The 20,664-nt window shown below is 39.4% G+C and overlaps 1 protein-coding gene across 1 annotated transcript in view; it reads right to left on the bottom strand.

The window, feature by feature from the left end:
• Positions 1–20,664, bottom strand: part of LOC150086296 (uncharacterized) — a 77,709-nt gene that overhangs the window by 4,762 nt on the left and 52,283 nt on the right. Inside the window, exons 17-26 of the mRNA XM_090374855.1 lie at positions 19,137–19,393; positions 16,763–16,856; positions 16,448–16,609; positions 13,251–13,551; positions 9,073–9,316; positions 7,627–7,807; positions 7,313–7,535; positions 3,633–3,752; positions 726–898; positions 383–554 (exon numbers count right to left, since the gene is read on the bottom strand). Of these exons, the coding sequence (XP_090230981.1) occupies positions 383–554; positions 726–898; positions 3,633–3,752; positions 7,313–7,535; positions 7,627–7,807; positions 9,073–9,316; positions 13,251–13,551; positions 16,448–16,609; positions 16,763–16,856; positions 19,137–19,393 (1,927 nt within the window). The remainder of the gene's footprint in view (positions 1–382; positions 555–725; positions 899–3,632; positions 3,753–7,312; positions 7,536–7,626; positions 7,808–9,072; positions 9,317–13,250; positions 13,552–16,447; positions 16,610–16,762; positions 16,857–19,136; positions 19,394–20,664) is intronic.

The following is a 20,664-nucleotide window of genomic DNA, read 5'->3' as shown; positions in this document are numbered from 1 at the left end:
ACAGCAATTCTTTGTTCCACTCACTAATCTCCTTGCCCTTCTTTGTACTCGTTCTAGTAGCTCAACATCTTTCCTAAAATGAGGCCCCCAGACCTGTATGCAGTACTCAAGGTGTGGCCTGACTATTGCCTTATATAAGGGGATAATCACCTCCTCTCTGCTAGCAAAATTCCTATATATCACAAGACCCCATGAGCTACTCTTGCAGCCCGTCTGCACTGCTCAGAAAACTTAATATCTGGCTGTCAATTACCCTTCACAAATTTTACACTTCACGAAATATGGTAATGTTAGGCACAATTATTTAATTGTAATTATTAACCCTTCATGCGAAAGTGAAAAGGTGCAGGTTTTGTACAATTCTATAATTTTGGTTACTCACTTGTTTTCTTTTTCTCCTGATAGCAGCCAAACATCTCCAACTTCACTGAAATATATTTAGTGTCCTGATTTTCTGGATCTGCAGACTCTATTACAATCCTGATATACCGCGTTATTATGGGATTAACCAGAACATGTTCGGCTAAGCCATTTGTGTACTTCAGAGGAATTTGCTGTAAAGAAAAAATTAAAAATAGATTAGCACAACCATTGTTTCATCTCTACCATTCGTGATGAGAATTATCTAATAGCTGTTAAACAAAATAGTTATCGAACATAATAATGCTGTTTAATGTACTGAGTTTTCATCAACTCCCAATCCATCAATATTGGACAACACTTACCTCAGGGCTATATTGCCAGTCCAAACCAGTTTCGCTATATTGTATTCGGCATTTTTTCACACTTCTGCCATCCTTAGGACGTTGAATCAATAATTTTGTGACTCTTGTGCTTCTCTGGAAGTCCACCTGCAGATACGGCTTTTTAAATCCCAGACGGAGAGATGGAGACCAGTCTAAAAATACAAGAATACAAGAGAAAAGGTGTTTTTGATGTACATTATCAGCTTACATAATCGAATTAAAAAAAATTACGTTATCAAACGAAATTAGTGATCATACCTATCCAAATCTTAACTCTGCATAGCTATGGCATCTTGATAATTTTGGTATGATAATATATATTTGACCCATATCATCATTTTGATGATGTGGGTCAAAGTCCTTGCACTTGCATCATGAATTCTTATTTGTTGCCACAACAGTCGACGTTGATAAGATGTTCTGAGGGCAGCTTTTAAGTGAGGGTGAAGGCAAAGCTTAGGATACAAATCTAAATAACTTCAAACGGTTTGTCAGGGTAGTAAACTAGAGAATATTGCTTAGTCTCAACTGTGACCCTTGTGCACTGGGTGTAGGAAAGTCTTAGATAACCAGTTGCCAATGAATAGGTACTTTCCATTGGTCTTTACTGATGAAAGACCCTTCATGCTGAGAAGAGGCTGTGCGAGTGAGTCAGGAGTGTTTGAATAAAATGGTGGAATTTGAACTCCTCGTTAGGACAGCTAATGCTGATATAATAGGACTAACAGAAACGTTGTGCCACCCTGAAATTAGTGATTACGAGTTCCACTATGGTATGTATAATGTATTTAGGAAAGATAGGGAAGTTAGAACGGGTGGAAGGGGTCATGCTTCTTATCAAAAGCAGCCTGAGCAGGAAAAGAGCTTTTGCTGATTCTGAAGTTACGCCTGTTAGCTTAGAATCTGTGGTGTGAATGAAAGTGGGAGTAATCTACAGACCAGAAGATTGTGAAGAGTATGATGAGAGTCTTTACAAGCAGATGGAGTGGGCAAGCAAGCGTGAATGTCTTATTATAGGTGATTTTCATCTGTCCCAGATTGATTGGATAAGTGGTAAGGAAACTCACAATGGGGAAAAACTTTTTAAAATAAACTAGATGATTATTATTTTTAGCAGCATGTTAGAGAAAGTACTAGGGTTGAGAATATCCTTGACCTCATCATTACCAACGAATCAGATAACATAACGGGGCTTAAGAAAGCTGTTGCAGTAGTTAAGGGTAAAGGCATGAGTTTTAACTTCAGAAGAGGGGACTTGGACAGTTTAGGGCGCTTTATGTCATCTTTGAATTGGTCGGATTGCAGAGTGAGGGTGATTACACTCGAATTATGAAATACTCTTAAAGCAAAAATCACAGAAGCCATGAACGCATAGGTACCTTTAAGAGAATATTGCAGAAGGAGGATGCCAAAATGGATGACTGCGGAGTTGGCTGGTCAAATAGAACAGAAAAAGATAGCATGGGACAGTTACAGAGCAATGTAAAGTATTGAAGCCTACAACAGGTACAAGTTGATCTGTAACATACCACAAATAAGGTCATAAAGGCCAAGACTGAGTATGAGAAAGAATTGGCTAAGAGAACAAAGAATGAGGACATGGAATTTTTCATATATGTGAATACAACGAAGAAGAAATCTAATCAGATTGGACCCTTGTGCACTGGGTGTAGGAAAGTCTTGGATAAGCAGCTGATGAAGTAAAGACCAATGGCTTTCCATTGGTCTTTACTGACGAAAGACCCTTCATGCTGAGAAGAGGCTGTGCAAGTGAGGCTGAGCCATATGAAATTAGTGATGTCGTAATTAATTAAAAAAAAATTTGCGCATAAATGCAAGTAAGGCTCCCGTAGTTCATGGCATATACCCTATAGTTTTGAGGGAGTGTATTGAACCATTGAGATCATCTTTGAACTCAGGGGAGATTCCTTTGGATTGGAGAAATGCCAGGGTATCGCCAATTCGTAAAAACAGTTCTAAAAATGAAGTTGGTAACTACAGATCGGTTAGTCTGATTTCAGTGGTAGTAAAAATCTTAGAATGCAATCCAGGGATATTTAGATAGAAATGGCATTCTGAAGGACACACACAACATCGTTTTGGCAAGGGTAAATCATACTTAACTAACTTATTTAATAGGCTATTTTGACATACTTACTCATAAGCTGAATTTAGGGAACAATTTCGACATGGTTTATTTGGATTTTAGCAAAGCATTTGACTCGGTCTCTTACGAGAGGTTACTGTATAAGCTTCGCAAAAAGACATTGGGCGTCGTGAAAGGGTCCAAAGATGGGCAACTCGAATGGTGCGATTGGCAGAAGGACAACCGTGTGAGGGAAGATTCCGATTATGGATTACGTGGACTACATAACTTGGCAACCAGGCATCTCAGAAGTGACCTAATGAGGTTTATAAGCTCTGAGAGGGATTAGTAAAATGAATGAAAGTGGAATTCCAGAACTAGGGGCCATAGATTCAAATTACAGGGATTAAGGTTTAGATTTGATTCTAAGTAGTTTTCTTTTAGCCAGCGAGTCGTTGATTGCTAGAACAAGTTGCCTTCACAGGTAGTTGAAGATGACAGTTTGAATAAATTCAAAGGTCAACTGGATAGTTGCTGTGTGAGGAGGGAAGCATATAATTTGTATTTTCTTATCTACTTGGATTTTTGATTTTTTTTGCCGGTGCAGCAAAAGCCTGTGGCTTGCTTTCACTACACGTGTAACAAAATGCATTTTATTGGTTAGATTCTTGTAATCAATTCACTCAAAGTGCTCATTATCAATGTTGCTTTTGGGATTTTATGCCTTGCCTTTTTAAAATTTCATTTTTTTTGAAAGAATGTATTTTAATTACTATAACTTACACTTTTTTTTTACTTACGTTCTTTTCCAGACATTCGAGCTTTATGAGGAGCGTGGTTCTTTTTTGTCGCTGAAGATGCAGTAATTTGACAATCCTGAATCACATTTGGATCACTAAATCCCAGCTTCTCGAAGCACTCTAAGAAATGGAAAAAAAATCAGATTTGTCGATTGAAGAGAAGGGATTCAGTAAAGCCTTTAACTTTTCTTATTGTAACATGCTTTTACGAGGGGGAGGGTTCAAAAAGATCTGTATTCATCCAGAAATACTTGTGATAGAAGGTTGGAAGAAACACCATGTTTTACACTTTTTCAACACAGACGCCACACAGAATGACACACTTTTGCTACCTCTCATTACACTTCCAGTTTTGTAGAAATCCTCTGACTGTTCAAACCACGAATCGGCAGCAGAAATCACCTCATCAACGCAGTAAAGTATTTTCCATGAAGAAAGGACTTCAGAGCAGGAAAGAGGAAGAAATGCGAGAAGGTGCAAGGTTGGGGAGAATAAGCACGATGCGGCACCATTTCAAACCCACATTTATGGGCACACCTCATCGCAGCATGCTGTGGCAGCATTTCAAACCCACATTTATGGGCACACCTCATTGCAGCATGATGTGAATGCGCAGGAGCATTATCGTGAAGCATGCGTACACCTTTTGACATCTTTCTCAGATGTTTTTCTTTTATAGCAGCATGAACCTTTATGAGGAGGTTGTAATAATACTTGCCAACAGCTCTTTTGAAGGTAATCTGTTAGTATTACACCATAAAAAATAATCTGTGTAATAATCTGTTAGTATTACACCATAAAAAATAATCTGTTAGTATTACACCATAAAAAATAATCTGTTAGTATTACACCATAAAAAAAATACTTTACTTTTGCTTTTAAATGCTCATTTTAGAAATTTTACAACCTGAAAAGAATCACTGCTTTTCACTATTAAGTTGAATAAATAAATATAATGATAAACCAAAATTTGAAATATTCGAAAATTTTATTAAGTACAATACACAACATTTACTGGACAAAACTTAAAGTTTAATGAAATGATTGAAGCTGGATATTTTAAAATAATTATTCGAAATTTGGTTGCAAATTTGTGACGCCAATCTCAATACATAATGAAGATTATGTCCTGATGGTATTTCTCGATGGAGCTCCAGGTCCTGATGGTATTTCTCCCCTTGTTCTGAAAACTTGCACTCCTCAACTTACTCTTGTTCTATGCTGCATTTATTCACTTTCTTATTCCAAAGGTGTTTTTCCTTCTGCTTGGAAATTTGCTCATATCCAGCCAGTTCCTAAAAATGGTGACAAATCCCTCCAATCCAATTACTTCTAATCTTTCTAAAGTATTGGAGAAATCACTTAACCGTCAACTCTTAAACTATCTAGAAACCTTCCATCTGATCAACGATCGCCAGTATGGATTCCGTCAGTGTCGATCCACAAGTGATATTCTGGCCTATGTTACCAATTTATGGACAAATTCAATGGAAAAGTTCGGTGAAACACAAGCAGTTGCTCTTGATATCTCAAAGGCTTTCGATCGTGTTTGGAATAAAGATCTTCTAAACAAGCTTCCATCTTATGGTTTGCCAACTGTTCTTTGTAATTGGTTTTCCAGTTTTGTCTCTGACCGCTCACGGAGGGTGATGGTAGATGGCTCTCTGTCTTCTAACTTCACTACTAATGCTAGTGTCCCCCCAAGGTTCAGTTCTTTCCCTCCATTCTTTTCCTCTTGTATATTAATGACCTTCTTTCATTAATCGGAAATCCTATCCATAGAAAACTCAATGATAGTACATTGCATTTCACTTTCCATTTTGACAAACCTTGCCTTGCTCAATCACCTTCAACTTCTCGAATATCCGCTACCAATTCCTTAAATGCCGATCTCCAGGTAATCTCCAGTGGGGCAAAGACAACTTAGTTGATTTCAATCCTTCTAAAACTCAGTCTTGTCTTATATCTCGCAAAAAGGATTCTTCTGCTCCTGTATTTATCTTTCGTGACACTCCAATTTCTAGGAAAAATGATATATATCTCTTTTGGAGATTATCCTGACTTCTAATCTCTCTTGGCACAAAGCACATCACAAATATTGCTTCCTTTGCATCTAAAAAACTTGGTTTTCTCTTTTTCTCTCGGCATTACTTTTCTTCCAAAGACTGTTCACTCTGTAAAAATCGCAAATCTGCCCTACCATGGAATATTGTTCCCACATCTGGGGCGGTACCCCCAAAACTTGTCAAAAAGTAATTGTAATAACGAAAGGCAACGATTGTTTGGAAATGTGCTTCTCCTTTAGATCAGTATAACATTCAAAGTGAACTAAATTGTCTTGCTCAACTGGGATTTAAATAATAACAACTTATTCTGAAATGATTTATGTCACCAAACAAATCAGATCAATTTTCTTTTCCCTTGTAGTTTGAAATTAAGAGCATTTAAATGACTAGAAATTTATGTATGAATTGCAAGATCAAACAGCCACTCCATATTTCATAGTTGTTTTATTGATTTCCCTTTTTCTGTGTTGAAACATTCGGTGATGTTTCAACAGCCAAATTAAGGCCATGTGATCTTGTTAAATTCACAGTTGAAATAACCACATTCATAAGGTGTTGGAGGTCCAATACTTTCCCATAAAGAGCTTCTTGATGCACAATGCAATGAATTCCAATCGGAGTTTCAGCTTCGATATCTATCATTTTCTTGGTTATTCTACCCGTAACACGATGTTTTTATCAATCATATTTTTTGCACTGACTCCTACCAGGTTTTTAATATTTAATCCTAACTTTTCGATAGATTGGTAAAGATTTTCACCTGTAGATCAGCTAAATCTTCAACTGGTACAAAATTATCATTAATTCCACCGTATGAAGATGAGGAGTTGGGCTGTGTCATTTACATCAGTATTGTCATCCAGTGCCACACTAAACTATTTCATTTGTTTCATGTTTTCCAAAAGAAAAAATTCGAACAAATTCTTTCCAATATCTTCTACTATTCGCATAATTGTTTGTCGAGACAAACTAATGTCTTGTATCATTGTTCGTCTCTCCAGACAAATTCCTTCCACAGCTTTTAACAAACAACGCTTAACAGGTGGTAGATGACTCTCGTCAACCGGTGCAATACCACCAATTTGCTTATTGGAGGCTTGAAGTGGTGAAACCCATAGTTAGTTTCTAGAGCAACGTTTCCGTCATTCTTTAAAAACTCACACAGTCTCCTGACACACCAAACACGCTGCTTTTTCGGCGTATTCAATGAAGAAAGGGTCTTCAGCCACTTTGGATCAAAAACACGACATTCGCGGGCCATAGGTTGAACACCACTGCTGTAAAGGATCATAGAGACAAAATCGAGACCAAAATATAGTACGATGGTCACGTGACAGATGTTACACGATCATAGGTATGGGGTCCCTGTGCTCAAAGGGCTATAATTATGATTGGTGATGTCATCAAATGCAAAGGATCATGGGAGACAAATGTGAGCTCCATCTGAGTAATGTGAATAATCAGATTTATTCATGATTCAGTTATAAGTTCTTTGAATCATTTTGACAGTGCATGCTCAATGAAGCTGATCACTAGTGCTATTTCTGACATTTTAAAGGTTCTAATCAATTCAATCAAGATGGAGCCAATGCTCGTTAAGGATCTTGTACTTGCCTTCATCGCTGGCTTGCAAGTCCAAGTGTGCCATTTCTCCACAGTTGACAAGGGTGGTTGGAGTAGCAGGGTTGGGTGTTGGTTTCTCCCTGAACACCTGACGACACAAAAATCGATATGGAATGACCGCTCTGATGTTGCTCTTTCCACGACCGTTCTTCTGAAGGTCAACTAACAACACGAACTTCACCTGGACCACATCGGGAAACAGAAACTCGTTGAACTATAAGAGACAACGGGATGGTGGTCGGTGTAACTTCAAAACACACATGTAGACGATTTTATCGGAAATAACGTAAACATGGAATACTTACAATTATGTCTAGCCCTCCAGAACTGTTTTCAAAAGTTGGTGGCCGGATATCACAAGAGGATGTACAGTTTGTTTTTACCACAGATATAAATGGTGGCAGGAAGAAACGCAATGTTGCTTTTTCGGGCTCAGACCTGGACTCATTCGAATGAAGAATGGTGACATTGACATTCACAGTTTGCCTAAATAAATTGAGGAAAAAATTTAATAAAGCTCAGTATAGTTTATTTTAATATAGTTCAATAATAATTTTAATATAGTTCGCTTTAATATAATTAAATAATATAATAATGCAATTTTTATGATGTTTAATCAGACTGGCTTTATATAACGGATAATAAGAATAAGTTTTAATAAGTAAACTAACCCTAGTTTCCGGGAGAAATAACCATGCTACCCTCGCATAAGGCTGATTAACTTAGTGACATTGTGAAAAAGGCCCATACAAATTCCTCACGTCATCTACGGGACTCTAACTCAGGTCTTTTTCCACCCGATGTGAGGAGGACTGCGATCCTACCTACTGTGCTACTCACGTGGGCTACTCGCTGGTGGAGGATAATAGACAAATACCAACTTTCTTTCTTTATTTATAAGATGCTTGTATAATCATTTTGTCCTTTAATTTGTTTTTGTGGCCAGTAGGATTTAAATTACATTAAGATAATGTAATGATCTTAATTCTCACACCAGAACAAACGTGCCTTTGCAACGCGTTACCCTGGCATCGCACTACTTTCAAACAGAATAATTCTTTGCAGAGGCAAGTTTGTTTACAAAGAAAGAAATGCAGGTATTTGCCTATTATCCTCCCACCGCCCCTGTGGATAAGCACAGTTAGTAGAATCGCCGTCCTCACCACACTGAGTGGAAGAGATTTGAGTTCCAATCTCATCAATAACGCAAGGAATTCTTATGGGCCTTTTTCATAACGTGGCTGAGTTAATCGGTCTCAGGCGAGGGTAGCACGGTTTTTCATCCAGTAAATCGACCACAGTATACACACAATTTACAGACATAATATATACTCAATACGCTTAAGCTGAGACCGACTAACTCAGCCACATTGCGAAAAAGGTTCATAAAAGTTCCTCCCGTCATTGACCGGACTTGAATTCAGGTCTTTCCCATGCGGTGTGGGGAGGATGGTGACTATACCAACTGTGCTACCGCGAGGGCTGCTGAATGTTACTGAAAATTATCTGCTGAATTACCGTCTTTCCACACTGCGTGGAAAATAACCGGGTTCCAGTCCCATCAATGATTCGAGGAACTGTTATGAGCTTATTACACACCGTGGCCAAATTAGTGCATCTCTGAGATCAGATCTGTTACCAGGTATTTATTTATTGAAATAGAATAAAATAACTGAAGCAGAAATAGCTTCCAACCTGTCCTAGGCAAAAATTTTACAATAAAATGCCATGAAATTACGGTTTTCACTTACCCCGAGTGCAAAATACCTAATTCTGGAAGTTCTATATCAGCTTTCAGTTTGGCAACTTCCTTTCCTAGCCTGGATACGATGATGGGTTGCTTCACTGCAACGACGCTAGAACCTACTTCAGCAATGAAGGTCATATCAAACTGTAGTTCATGGTTCGTCAAAGGATGATCAGTAAGTTCCACTTCAGCTTCAAATGTCAAATCATCGTCGCCTCTACCTTTGGAATTCAGAACTTTTGTAAGACCTTGAGGAAAACAAAACGATTTAAATCGTCCCATGTCCCCTTGAATGTGCAAAATTGCAATGTTTAGAAATCATAATTAAATACAAATATTGTTAGATTTTCGCATGTAGTTATTTGGTGGAGGTTCAAAAAACAATTGATGCATTACATTGGTTTTCAGACATTGGTGACTAGAAGGAATATATTAAAACACTTCTGTCCTATTTATCTAGGAGAATTTACTTCTGGACTCATGTCAACTACCGACCCAGGTTTTGTTGAATTAATAAGTAGATTATTTTTTACATGGAAAAATTTTCAAATAATTACGCTTGAAACTGCAAGCAAGTATTAATCTTTTGCTGATAGTTACGAGGGTTGTTTCTAGTTTCTTATAGAAGAGAGATGTATTTTAGTGCATATGTTTTTTTTTCAATAATTTGTATCTTTATATAAGTTCATCCAAAGTTATGGTTGATAAATTGCACCACTTTTAGGTCATTGAAGCCCGAGAGTGAATAAATTGGATAAATTGAACATCAAGTTGTATTTGATATCCAATTCTTAAAGCTGAATTGAACATCAAAAAAGGGGTTATCGAGGAAGAATATTCATGAAGACATGGTAATTACTGTATACGGTCTTTTTTTTATTTTTTTACATTCAGGTCTTTTGTTACTGCATCATAGAAGCTAATCGATTGGTAAGACAGAATCTCCCTTAACAAACTCATTAATGTGATTTCCGTGCAATTCCATTCCTGTTGAGATTGTCCTGCAATACTTCTTTCAATACTGTTTCTATAATTTTCCCTGGAACAGAAGTCAAGCTTACTGATCTGTAATTGCTGATGTCTCTCTTTGATAACCCGTTTTTGAATAGAAGAAATACTCTAACATCTCCAATCCATAGAAACTGCTCTGAATCCAAGGGTACTTCCATAATTATGACAAAAGATTATTTACCTATTTTGCTGGTTGTTTTAATAAAATTGGATAGATTCCATTAGCCACAGCTGAAGAAATTATTGATAATATTACTTATTATAAACAATTTCTTTTCTATTTCCCATATCCCCTTGAATTATTTATTATTATTATTATAATTAGCCATGTGGTGCAAGGAAGCCTGAGGCTTTTGCTGCACCAATGATGATATCCATCTGAGGATCATGGTTGTGCCAAGCCCATACTCACCAGATTTGAGTCCCTGGGGTTATTGAACAGTTATCATAAAATCATTTAGCTTCCAGTCATAATTTGAAATTCTTCTGGTATACCCGTCCCTAAAAACGTCCTCACAAGTGAATGCAGATGAAAAATATTCACTTTTTCAGCAACCTGTACAGTATCATCAATTCTATTATTTTATTCATATCTTGCTGGACCAATGAGATTCATCCTTTTTATTCTAGTAACAGAAGTAAAGAATTCTTTACCACTTTTCTTCAATTTCTTAGCAAAAGACTTCTCATAATCTAACTTAGCTTGCTTACCTCTCCTAATGACTTGATTGCAAATTAGCTTATACGTACTGTAAGTTACTGTGTTCCCTCATAGTTCATATTCATCCCACTCATTTTTCTTCTCTGCCAATAGTCTAGTTCATCTGATATCCATTATTTATCTAAAATGTTATTTGGTTATTGGATCAATCTCGATACATCAGAGACATCATACTCGTATGTGTAACCCCCATCATGCTGTTACTGAAGGCTCTTGTTGTTGTTGGAGTAGAAGTTTAATGGTACAAGTGCTAGTATGACCAAATTTCGCCTGTTACTAAAGGCGCACTCCATTTCATGAAAAGGGTAGGTGTACTTAATAAAGTGACCACTCAGTGTACACCAGGAGAATTTGTCTCGTCTTATACATCTTATCAAAAACTGAATGGCTGAATTTAAACGTGGCATCCAAGAAGAACAGCAACCACTCCAGAAAACATCACATGACACGGACTTACTTGATAGATGGTCAAAGAATAATTATTAGAAACATTACAGAAGGTACGTGGATTTCAAATGAAAGGGTACCAATTATTCCGCGAAATGATTTATGTATGGCAAGGTTTCTGCAGTTTCTGATTGGTCGCTAAAAGGTGGGTGAATGAAACATGGCTTCATCACCACTAACCACAATGAAAACTTCAATCAAAACAATGGAAGCATGTTGATCATCACATCCAAGGAAGGCCGAGTTGGTCCCATTGGTAGGCAAGGTCATGGCGCTTGTCTTTTGGAATTCAGTCTCGATAATAATGGTAGATTATCTTCCAAAGAGACAAAAATTAAACGAAAAATTGAAGCAACGTCTAGGAGTCGCTCTTGTAGCTTACAGGCTCGAGGTATTTAGTAAATAAATAAAGAAATGCAATCAAGTTCAAGAAACCAGTACAGCAGACTGAAATGTTTTATTTCACCAGGACAATGTACCTATTCACAAATCACTTGTTGCCATGGGTGTAATTTATCAAGCTGACTATGATTTTTTCGCCCAACCATTTCTCGCCAGACGTAGCCCTATCTACCTATACTCAAAACTAAAATTACTTTACTGGAAGGAAATTTTGATCGGATGATGAGGTGATAGCAGTCGGACACGCCATTTTTTTAGAACCTTCAAGAAAGCGATTTCCAAAAATGGGATCACGAATCTAGGGCATCGCTGGAAAAAGTGCAGTGAGTCTACATCGAAAAATAGCTTAAAGTCAATGTTACATACACCAAAACATTATGCCCAGCGAGCCGTTATGCAAATCGAAGCAACTGCAGGTGAACTACGGCGCGTGCGCGGGTCCAGACACGGTATGAAAAACACATGATACTGAGCTCTGTTAATCAGTGTTACTCTTGTTCTTCAGATGGGAAAGGCAGCGGACTTACGCGAGCTTGACAAAGGCCAAATTGTAATGGCCAGACGACTGGGTCAGAGCATATCCGAAACGGCACGGCTGATGGGATGCTCGCTGTCAGCCGTGGTTAGTACTTACCCAAAGTGGTCCGAGGGAGGCAAACCCACGAACCGCCGGCGAGATGTTGGACGACCACAGCTCATCGATGCTCGAGGTAAGCGAAGGCTCTCCCGGATGGTACGTGGAAACAGAAGAGCGACTGTGGCGCAACTCGCCGGTAATTATCCCCCCACGCGAAAGATCAATTTTTTTTAAAGGTCCTGGCACTGAAATCTCAGGAAATTAGGTGGTAGGACCTGCCAGAGTAAATAAGTATAAATCTGGTATACCTGGCCTGCCTCCTTGGGGCTGAGTGCGGCCAACGTTGGGCCTCAGCAGGGGGTACAGCGGCTAAATGGCCAGAAGAACAACGGTACATAACACTATACGTATACAATATCCATACACTTTTAAATCTTTGGCCTTTCAAGTGAACAATGAAAGCAACGCGGAGATGGGGGAACCCCTGGTGCCGCTTGACACTAAATACACTCTACACTCTACCTACCTAAACATCATTGCTGACCAGGTACACCCTTTCATGGCAACGGTCTTCCCCTCTGGCAGTGGGGTCTTTCAGCAGGATAATGCGCCATGCCACACGGCCGGATTGTTCGAGACTGATTCGCGGAACATGAGGAAGGATTCCAGGTATTGCTCTGGCCTCTAAATTCCCCCAGATATCAATGCCATCGAGCATCTGTGGTTTGTGTTTGAACAGCAACTCCGATCTGCGGCGTCTCAACCACGAACCTTACAGGAGTTAAAGGATCTGCTGATTACGTGGTGGTACCAGATATCACAAGACACGTTTAGAAATATTGTAGAGTCCATGCCTCGCCGGGTACGAGCTGTTTTGGCTGCACGTGGAGGACCAAATCATATTAGGTAGGTGGTCATAATGTTTTGGCTCATTGGTGTAACTCCTTCCAGGCTAGGCTACAAATTTATCAAACAACCCTCATACTTTTAATCTAACAAACCAGAGAATAGGAGTATAACTTACCTAAATTAGTGACATATCCGATTTCTGAGCGAAAAGCGTTTCTCTGGCTTGTGGTGACATTTGGTGTCCATATAACCTCTGGCTCAGGATAGAGCTCAAAGCACGGAATATTGGGACCCATAGAAACCAATCTTAACCCGTGGACTGTGAGGATGGCCCGGCTATCGTCAGAAGGTGCAAAAACGTGAATCTGTAGCTTGACCATGCTGCCTACAGGAATGGTTACGTTAAAGGGAATCCAACGACGTTCTCTAATAGCCAAAGGAACTGGATCTACAACTCGTTTTATCTGCGGTTGCACCTGAGAAAATACAAAGTCAGGTATTGAAATGATAAAAGGAAGATCTGCAAACCAATAATTCAACCGTTATTGTTAAGAATGGAACTTCAAAATACAGTATCATTGCACTGAAAAACCCAGTAGACTATTTTAATAAAAACCTGTTAATTAAATTTTTTAAATTGAATTATTCGGTTGTATTAGCAGTATTTGTTAATTACGATCACTGATTATATTTGTATAATTAATTACTTATTTTTGTTTACATAGAATTGAATGTACGGTTAGGTTATGTGTGTGTGTTAAGCAACTTAGGATCTGAGGCAATACAAATAAAAAACAATAGAAGAAGAAGAAAGTAAATGAAAAAAATTGCTGGCTTGTGAATAAATTTACTTTATATAAACTACAACTTTAAAATGTTTTCACAACAAGTATGGAATGAACGGGAGAATTATCGTGCAACAAGAAGAAGCTGCCTCTCTCTCGAAATTGCGATCTGACCCTGGAAATGCGCTTCAATAGTCTTTGTAGCTCCTATATGTAGAATTTAACATTGATACACTCTCCCCTTCAGGTGCAAAATCCCTGTGATTCACAACCTGTTTGTCGAAAACTCATGATCAGCATCATCGTGATCCTGGACTTCTATAAACGAAACGTTTTGGGCCTTGGTGATGATTTTGAAATCCACTCCATGCTCTGATGTTTCGTCTCTGAATCGTACTAAAACATCCAACACTCATCTCCAGTGACAATACAGTCGAGGATATTAGGATTGTCTTAACAAGTCTGGATGAAGTCTTCGCACGATGACACTCTTTGTTGCTTCTGTGAGACTGTGCGGCATAAATTTTTCACAGAACTTCCTTTTCCCTAAATCTTCACGTAGAATTTGTTGAATCGTCTCCTTATTCATATTCAACTCATCATTTTGAGAGTCAAACGACGAACTCTTGCCACAATTTCCCAAACTTTTGCTACTACCCTCTCCTCATTTCGAGAGATAGACGGACGTTTACTTCTTGAGTCATCACGAACATCCTCAGATCCATCTTTGAATCAGAGGTATATATTAACGTTTCATCGCCACAGGCAATTTTTAATATTTCTCAATGTATCGCAAAATTTGATATTTGTTTGTTGCCCCATTGCAAAATCATAACATGGAAAGATAACGCTAATAACGAAACTGGTTGTTACAATCTCTGTACCACCATCTGTTGGAGAAAGTTTAAAGTACAATACCACTTCCGTTTATTTTTAATTCTACACTGCTCGACAAAATTAACAGAACACGTAGAAAACGTGATGTAACTCGCGTAGCTTGCGATGAAGAAGGACAAAATTTGGTACGGTGGTGTACCATCGAATAACGATGAAATGAGGACACAGCAAGAAACTTCAGCGAGGTATAAGAATTACCAAAGAGGTCCCATTACAGAAGTCGCTCGAAATATGGTCACATGACACCAGTATGGTGTGTGATATCCTCCAATGGCTAAGCAATTTGACAGCGGTGAACTAAGTGCGATGTAAGGGTGTCTATGGCAAAAAATACCACTGTTCCACCAGCGCAGACCTTAACCCACCAAGTGAACAAGGAGTTGGCTGTCGGTTGTTGCTGTAGTAGGGTTTAGGAGCATCATCGACTAAGGCTACGTTGCTCTGTGTATACTGTCTGTAAAAGTCTGAGGTCGAATTTCTGTTTTTTGAACGAAAAACTAGAGTTTCCGGGGAAAAATCCATCCTATCCTCGTCTAACTCAGTCACGTTGTGAGAAATTCCCACAAAAATTGGTCCCGTCATCGACGAGAGTCGAACTCAGGTGTTTTCCACCCCGTGTGGGGAGAACGCGGATCGTATCAACTGTGCTACCCACGAGGACTGGCTGCCGGCATGTAATGCAATGTCAGAGCGTCGCATTCATGTTCGATCCGATTTAAGTCTGGTGATCGTGCTGACCACAGCAGTCTTTGAATATCTTCAGTTTCAAGATATTCCTCCACCACTTCATCTCTTATGTGCAGTGGTATTGTCTTCCATGAAAAGAAAATCTTGTCCCCTAAAAAGTCACAAATAGGGTTCGAGGATCTGTTCTCGATACCTATACACAGTTAAGGCACCCCTAACAAAAACATGAAGAGGGATGCGGCCATTGATCATTATTCCGCTCCACACGAGAACACCACCTCCACCGTAAGTGTCCCTTTCTCTGATGTTGGAGGAAAGGTACCGCATTCCACGTCATCTCCAGATGAAATAACGTCCACAATCTGTTTGCAGACTAAAATGGGACTCATCAGAGAACAGAACTGCACCTATTTGTCAGGGCTCCAAACCACATGTTCACAGCACTAGTTTCGACGAGCTCTGAGGTGATTTGGAGTTAATGTGACATAAACCACTGACTTCTTTGCATAGAGTCCACTTGAATTGAGCCTTCTAACAGTCCGGTTGTAAATGTTTTCAACTGTGGCCACAGCATTCTCAAGAGACAGTTGATGACAGGACATCGTAGGGTTCCGTCTTGCTGTTAGAGCCAGATAGCGATGTGTCCTGGTTGATATAGCCCTCGGGCGACCTTGACCAGCTCTTATTGCAATGATTCCCTTCTCCTGAAACTGCTTCTTTAGTGCCGAAACGACATTGCATGACACATTAAGCCAACGTGAAACCTCCACCTGTCACTACCCGACTTCAAGTCGTCCTTGTTTTTATATGCACGAATAATTTGCATAATGCACAGATCTGTAAAGTGGTAGATCTATTTCTATTGAATACTCAGAATTTGCATGCCAGTATGCCCATTATATCAATATTCTCCTTCGGCAACACTGTAATAAAATATTCATGAAAACCATTTTGTTCTGTTAATTTTGTCGAGGAGTGTATATAAAGAAAGAAACTTTCTTACCATAGTCTCCACTTCGTCTGGTTTGTCTGCAACGGTGTAATTCACCACTGCCGATGTGTAATCGTTGTTGCTTCCGACAGCAGCACGTGCTGCAATGTTAAACAAGTCCCCCGGTGCCAGTTTGCTGTCCTTTGAGGGCATGACGGCCATCTTCAGTTCTAACTAGCTTGGACATAAAAGTGTATTTTTAGTAATACTTATAATTTGATATTTATAAATGCGTTTTAAATATTCAGTATTTTGAGAGAAAAGCGTAATCAATTAATTTATTGCATAAATTATAATTCATTTATTTTTATTATATTGTTTACTTACCCTGTTCTCTTCGTCCCCTTGTTCGATATATGTGTTGCAAATAAGACCCAGATCGTAGAGGGCGTTGTCATTATGAAGGCGTTTCTTGCGATCGCTGAAAGTAAACCCAATTATTTGAAACAGAATACAAAAGTATGTATGGCAACATACACTGAGTGGACAGAAATCATCGGATACCTACCTAGTAACGGGTAGGCCCACCTTTCGCCCTGATAAGGGTAGTCACACGACGAGGCAGTGAGTCCATAGGTTCACGAAAGCGTTCCAGATGTATTTGCATCCATGCTTGCTGCACCGATGTCCATAATTCTGTCGCATTCCTGGGTGGAGGAGCCAAAGCTCAACGGACCTTTCCACAGAATCCCAAAGCTGCTCCAAAGGGTTCATGTCCAGCGAATGGGAAGGCCATTTTATAGTGGTAAAATCTGCGGAATGCTCTTCCAACCTTCTAGTCACCGCGGCTCTGTGGAGAGGCACATTGTACTGCTGGAAGAGTCCATTGCCCTGTGGGTGCACGATGACCATGAAGGAATGCAAATGGTCTGCAAGGATGGACACGCAACCTGGACCGTTCAGAGATGCGTCTAGACGTACAGAGGTCCCAACGTATGCCAGTTGAACAAGCCCCTGACCATTGCACCCTCCCGTCCGCTCGAAATAACTGGAAACGATACTTATCGGACTAGTAGACCCGTCTCCAATCATCCAAGGTCCAGTGCCGATGTTCTTTCGTCCAGTTGAGGCGTAGAGTCCTGTGTCGTGGCATTAGCAATGGGACTTTGGTGGGTCGGCGGCTCCCATAACCTACTGTGGCTAGTGATCGCCTGATGGTCTTGGTGGAGACCTTTCTGGCACCTCCATCGTTGAAGTGGGAGGTGATTTCTGCCACTGTCGTTCTCCAGTTGGCTGAAACAATGCGAGACAGACGTCGACGGCCACGTTCAACCACCACCTTTCTCCGCTCACAGCGCTGTCCACGATGAGATGTTATTCCGGAAATGGCGTATTCCCGATACACTGTTGATACTGTCGAACGGGGATAGTGCAATTTTTGTACCACCTTCGCGATAGAGTGACCTATGCGTCGGGCACCCACTATCATCCCTCTTTCAAAGTCGGTTAACTCATGACGTTTATCCATACTGACGTTGAATTACCGTCTACGTGAATGCAGCGTACCTATATACCTGCCAAGAGGTGAGTACGTGCACTAACGAGAGGAGTGACAGCGTCGCGTTGCCCAGGAACCAGGTATCCCATGAATTCTGTCCTTTCAGTGTATTTAAATATGAATACTGGTGTTGATATTTATTTTTCTCCAAATATAAAAGAAATTTTTAGGTTTGGTGTCTGGCTAAAAATTTCGAATATAATATTAGCATTAGTATTAATAGTGCAATTGATGCAATAAAGCAAGCTTATACAGCATCAGTCAAAAAACAAAACAAAAAAAAATCCATTTCACCTATCCATCCCCTCGAATAGTTTATCTAGTTGTTCCTTCAATTTATTCAAACTATCCACTTCCACAATAACGGATGGAAACTTCCTCCACCAATCAACCACCCATTGGCTGAAGGCAAACTTCGGCACATCTATTCTGCAACGATCCTTCCTCAATTTGAATTTATGACCCCTCATGAGCATAGTGTAAGCCAGAGCAAGAAGCCCATCAGCATTGAATTTGCTCAATCTGTTCAAAGCCCTAAACACTTCAACCTGATCACCTCGCAGGTACCTCGTCTCTAGATGCTGCAATTTGTAGAACTGAAGCCTTTCTTGGTAAGAACACCCTTTTGTTTCACTTACCAATCTTGTTGATCTTCTCCAACCCGTCCAGCAGTTCTACATTTTTCCTGAAATGAGGCTTCCAGACCTGTATACTCAAGATGTTGCCTGACTATTGCCTTATACAATGGGATGATGATCTCTTTTTATCCCTACTGGCAAAATTGCTGTATATCGTTGACAAAACCCCATGAGCGCTGTCCTAGCAGCTTGTCTTCATTATTCAAACCGATCAGAGCGAGTTCAGCACGGTTAACTTCCACTGCTGAGATGGTGAATGTATTAAAGGACGAATGGTATTAGTTTCCAGTTGGCACCAAGGATAAATGCTGACTTTGAAGCCAAAGACAAACCCACATATTGTAAATTTCCAACAGAAAGCAACTCAATAAAATTTATTCAGCATTATGGTATCTGTAGTATCTACGAGTATCTCGTATGTTATAGCAATTTTGCATCATAGTATCTTTTAGAGGAGAGAAGGGGCAACCATCTCTTTCTGTGCTATGCCTATAGTCAGTTTATCAGTCAGTTTTTCAGAAATCTGAATGAGTAGCGTTGTCAAGTGATTGAAATATTAACTCACCTGGAAGAAAAAGTGCTTCTGACTTGCAGTGGAGAAAAGCAAGGATAGTTTCTGCCCCTGTAGGTAACTCCACCTAAACACACATCAAAGGAATATTTTCTCTTCGCGTGATCCGAATTCCGAAGAAAGATCTTTATAGGAGTCATGGAGTCAGGAGACAACTGGATGTAAGTGGTAATAACTACAGGCGCTCCTATAGCGACAGCAGAGCCAGGAAAAGCAGCACCAAACTCTAGGGACTGTGGCAAGTTGTTGTACTGGAATGAGAAATAGAAATTGTTGAGTATTAATAAGAAATATCCTCTCATTTACAACTATAAAAATAGAAATCAGGAATAGGCTCGGGCGTCTGAGATTAATAAGCTTGCTTAGACTTTACAACTTTCCAATTCGAAGTTGTGTAGTTGTAATAGGGTTTCAGGACATCAACGATTAAAGCCATATTGCTTAATGTATACTGCCTGTAAATTGCGTGTGTTCTGTGGTTCGATTTTCTGTTTGCTGGACAAAAAACCAGAGTTTCAGGAAGGTAAAACTATACTGCCCTCTCCTGAGACTGACTAACTCAACCACCACGTTGTGAAAAAGGCTCATAAAAGTTTTTGTTCTCTGAGGTAGGATTCTTTGTGGATTTTGTAAATAAAGAAGCGTATCTGTTGTTGTTAGCTATGTCTAAATAAGAACTGGTAAATACCCTCCTAATCGTAAACAAATATATTTTTCATAGTATTACTTGATCTGCTGCAAGTCCAATAAACACATTTTGGCGCCTGATGCAACACATCAGACATGGCTGCCTTGCTTCTAGTGACTCTATTTTTTGATTTAATGTAAAATTATTGGGCATTAAAGCCATTGTTAAGTAGAAGTACATGCAGGTAACAAAAAAGTTTAATTTTTGGTAGATTTAAGATTCATCTTTGCAAACTAAAGCTTCATAAGCAATGCATCTTTTATCTTTTCAAGTCTCTTTTATCTTTTCCAACTAAACAGAGATTTCATTCAAGCTGTGGCTAAAAAGTTACCGGACTGATGCTGTTGCAGTCATGATTGATGAGTTTGAAAATAAACGGAAGCGGTATTTTGTAGTTCAAACGTCCTCCAAAAGATGGTGGTACAGAGATTGTCCAGTAGGCTGACAGGTTGCAAATAACAACTTTCGTTAGTAGCGTTAATCTTCTGTGTCACGATTCTGCAATGGAGCAAATAATGATTTGGAGAGAAATAGTGTTCTACGTACAGGTGCTTCTAAGACTATTGAAGCGTAGTGCTCGGGTGGGGCTGCAGTTTCCAAAGAAAGGCAGCTGGTTATTGTTTTCCTGCCTATTCCGCACTTGTTATGAGGATATTTGAAACAAGGCATTGTACTGATCAATCATGTACCCGACACTCCTAATCTAGCACCAATGTACTGCTTTTTCTTCAACAAGGTGGAAACTCCCCTGAAAAGAGAGATTTCAGAATGCTGAGTACATTAAGAAAAACATAATCGCCAAACTGAACATTATCTCTTTGGGCACTTTCGCGG

This window comes from Mastigoproctus giganteus, chromosome 5 (genome assembly GCF_048544385.1).
Source record: "Mastigoproctus giganteus isolate SK-2022 chromosome 5, ASM4854438v1, whole genome shotgun sequence".
NCBI lineage: Eukaryota > Metazoa > Arthropoda > Arachnida > Uropygi > Thelyphonidae > Mastigoproctus > Mastigoproctus giganteus.
Note: the sequence above shows the minus strand (reverse complement) of the source record. Positions and strands in the feature narration are given on the sequence as shown.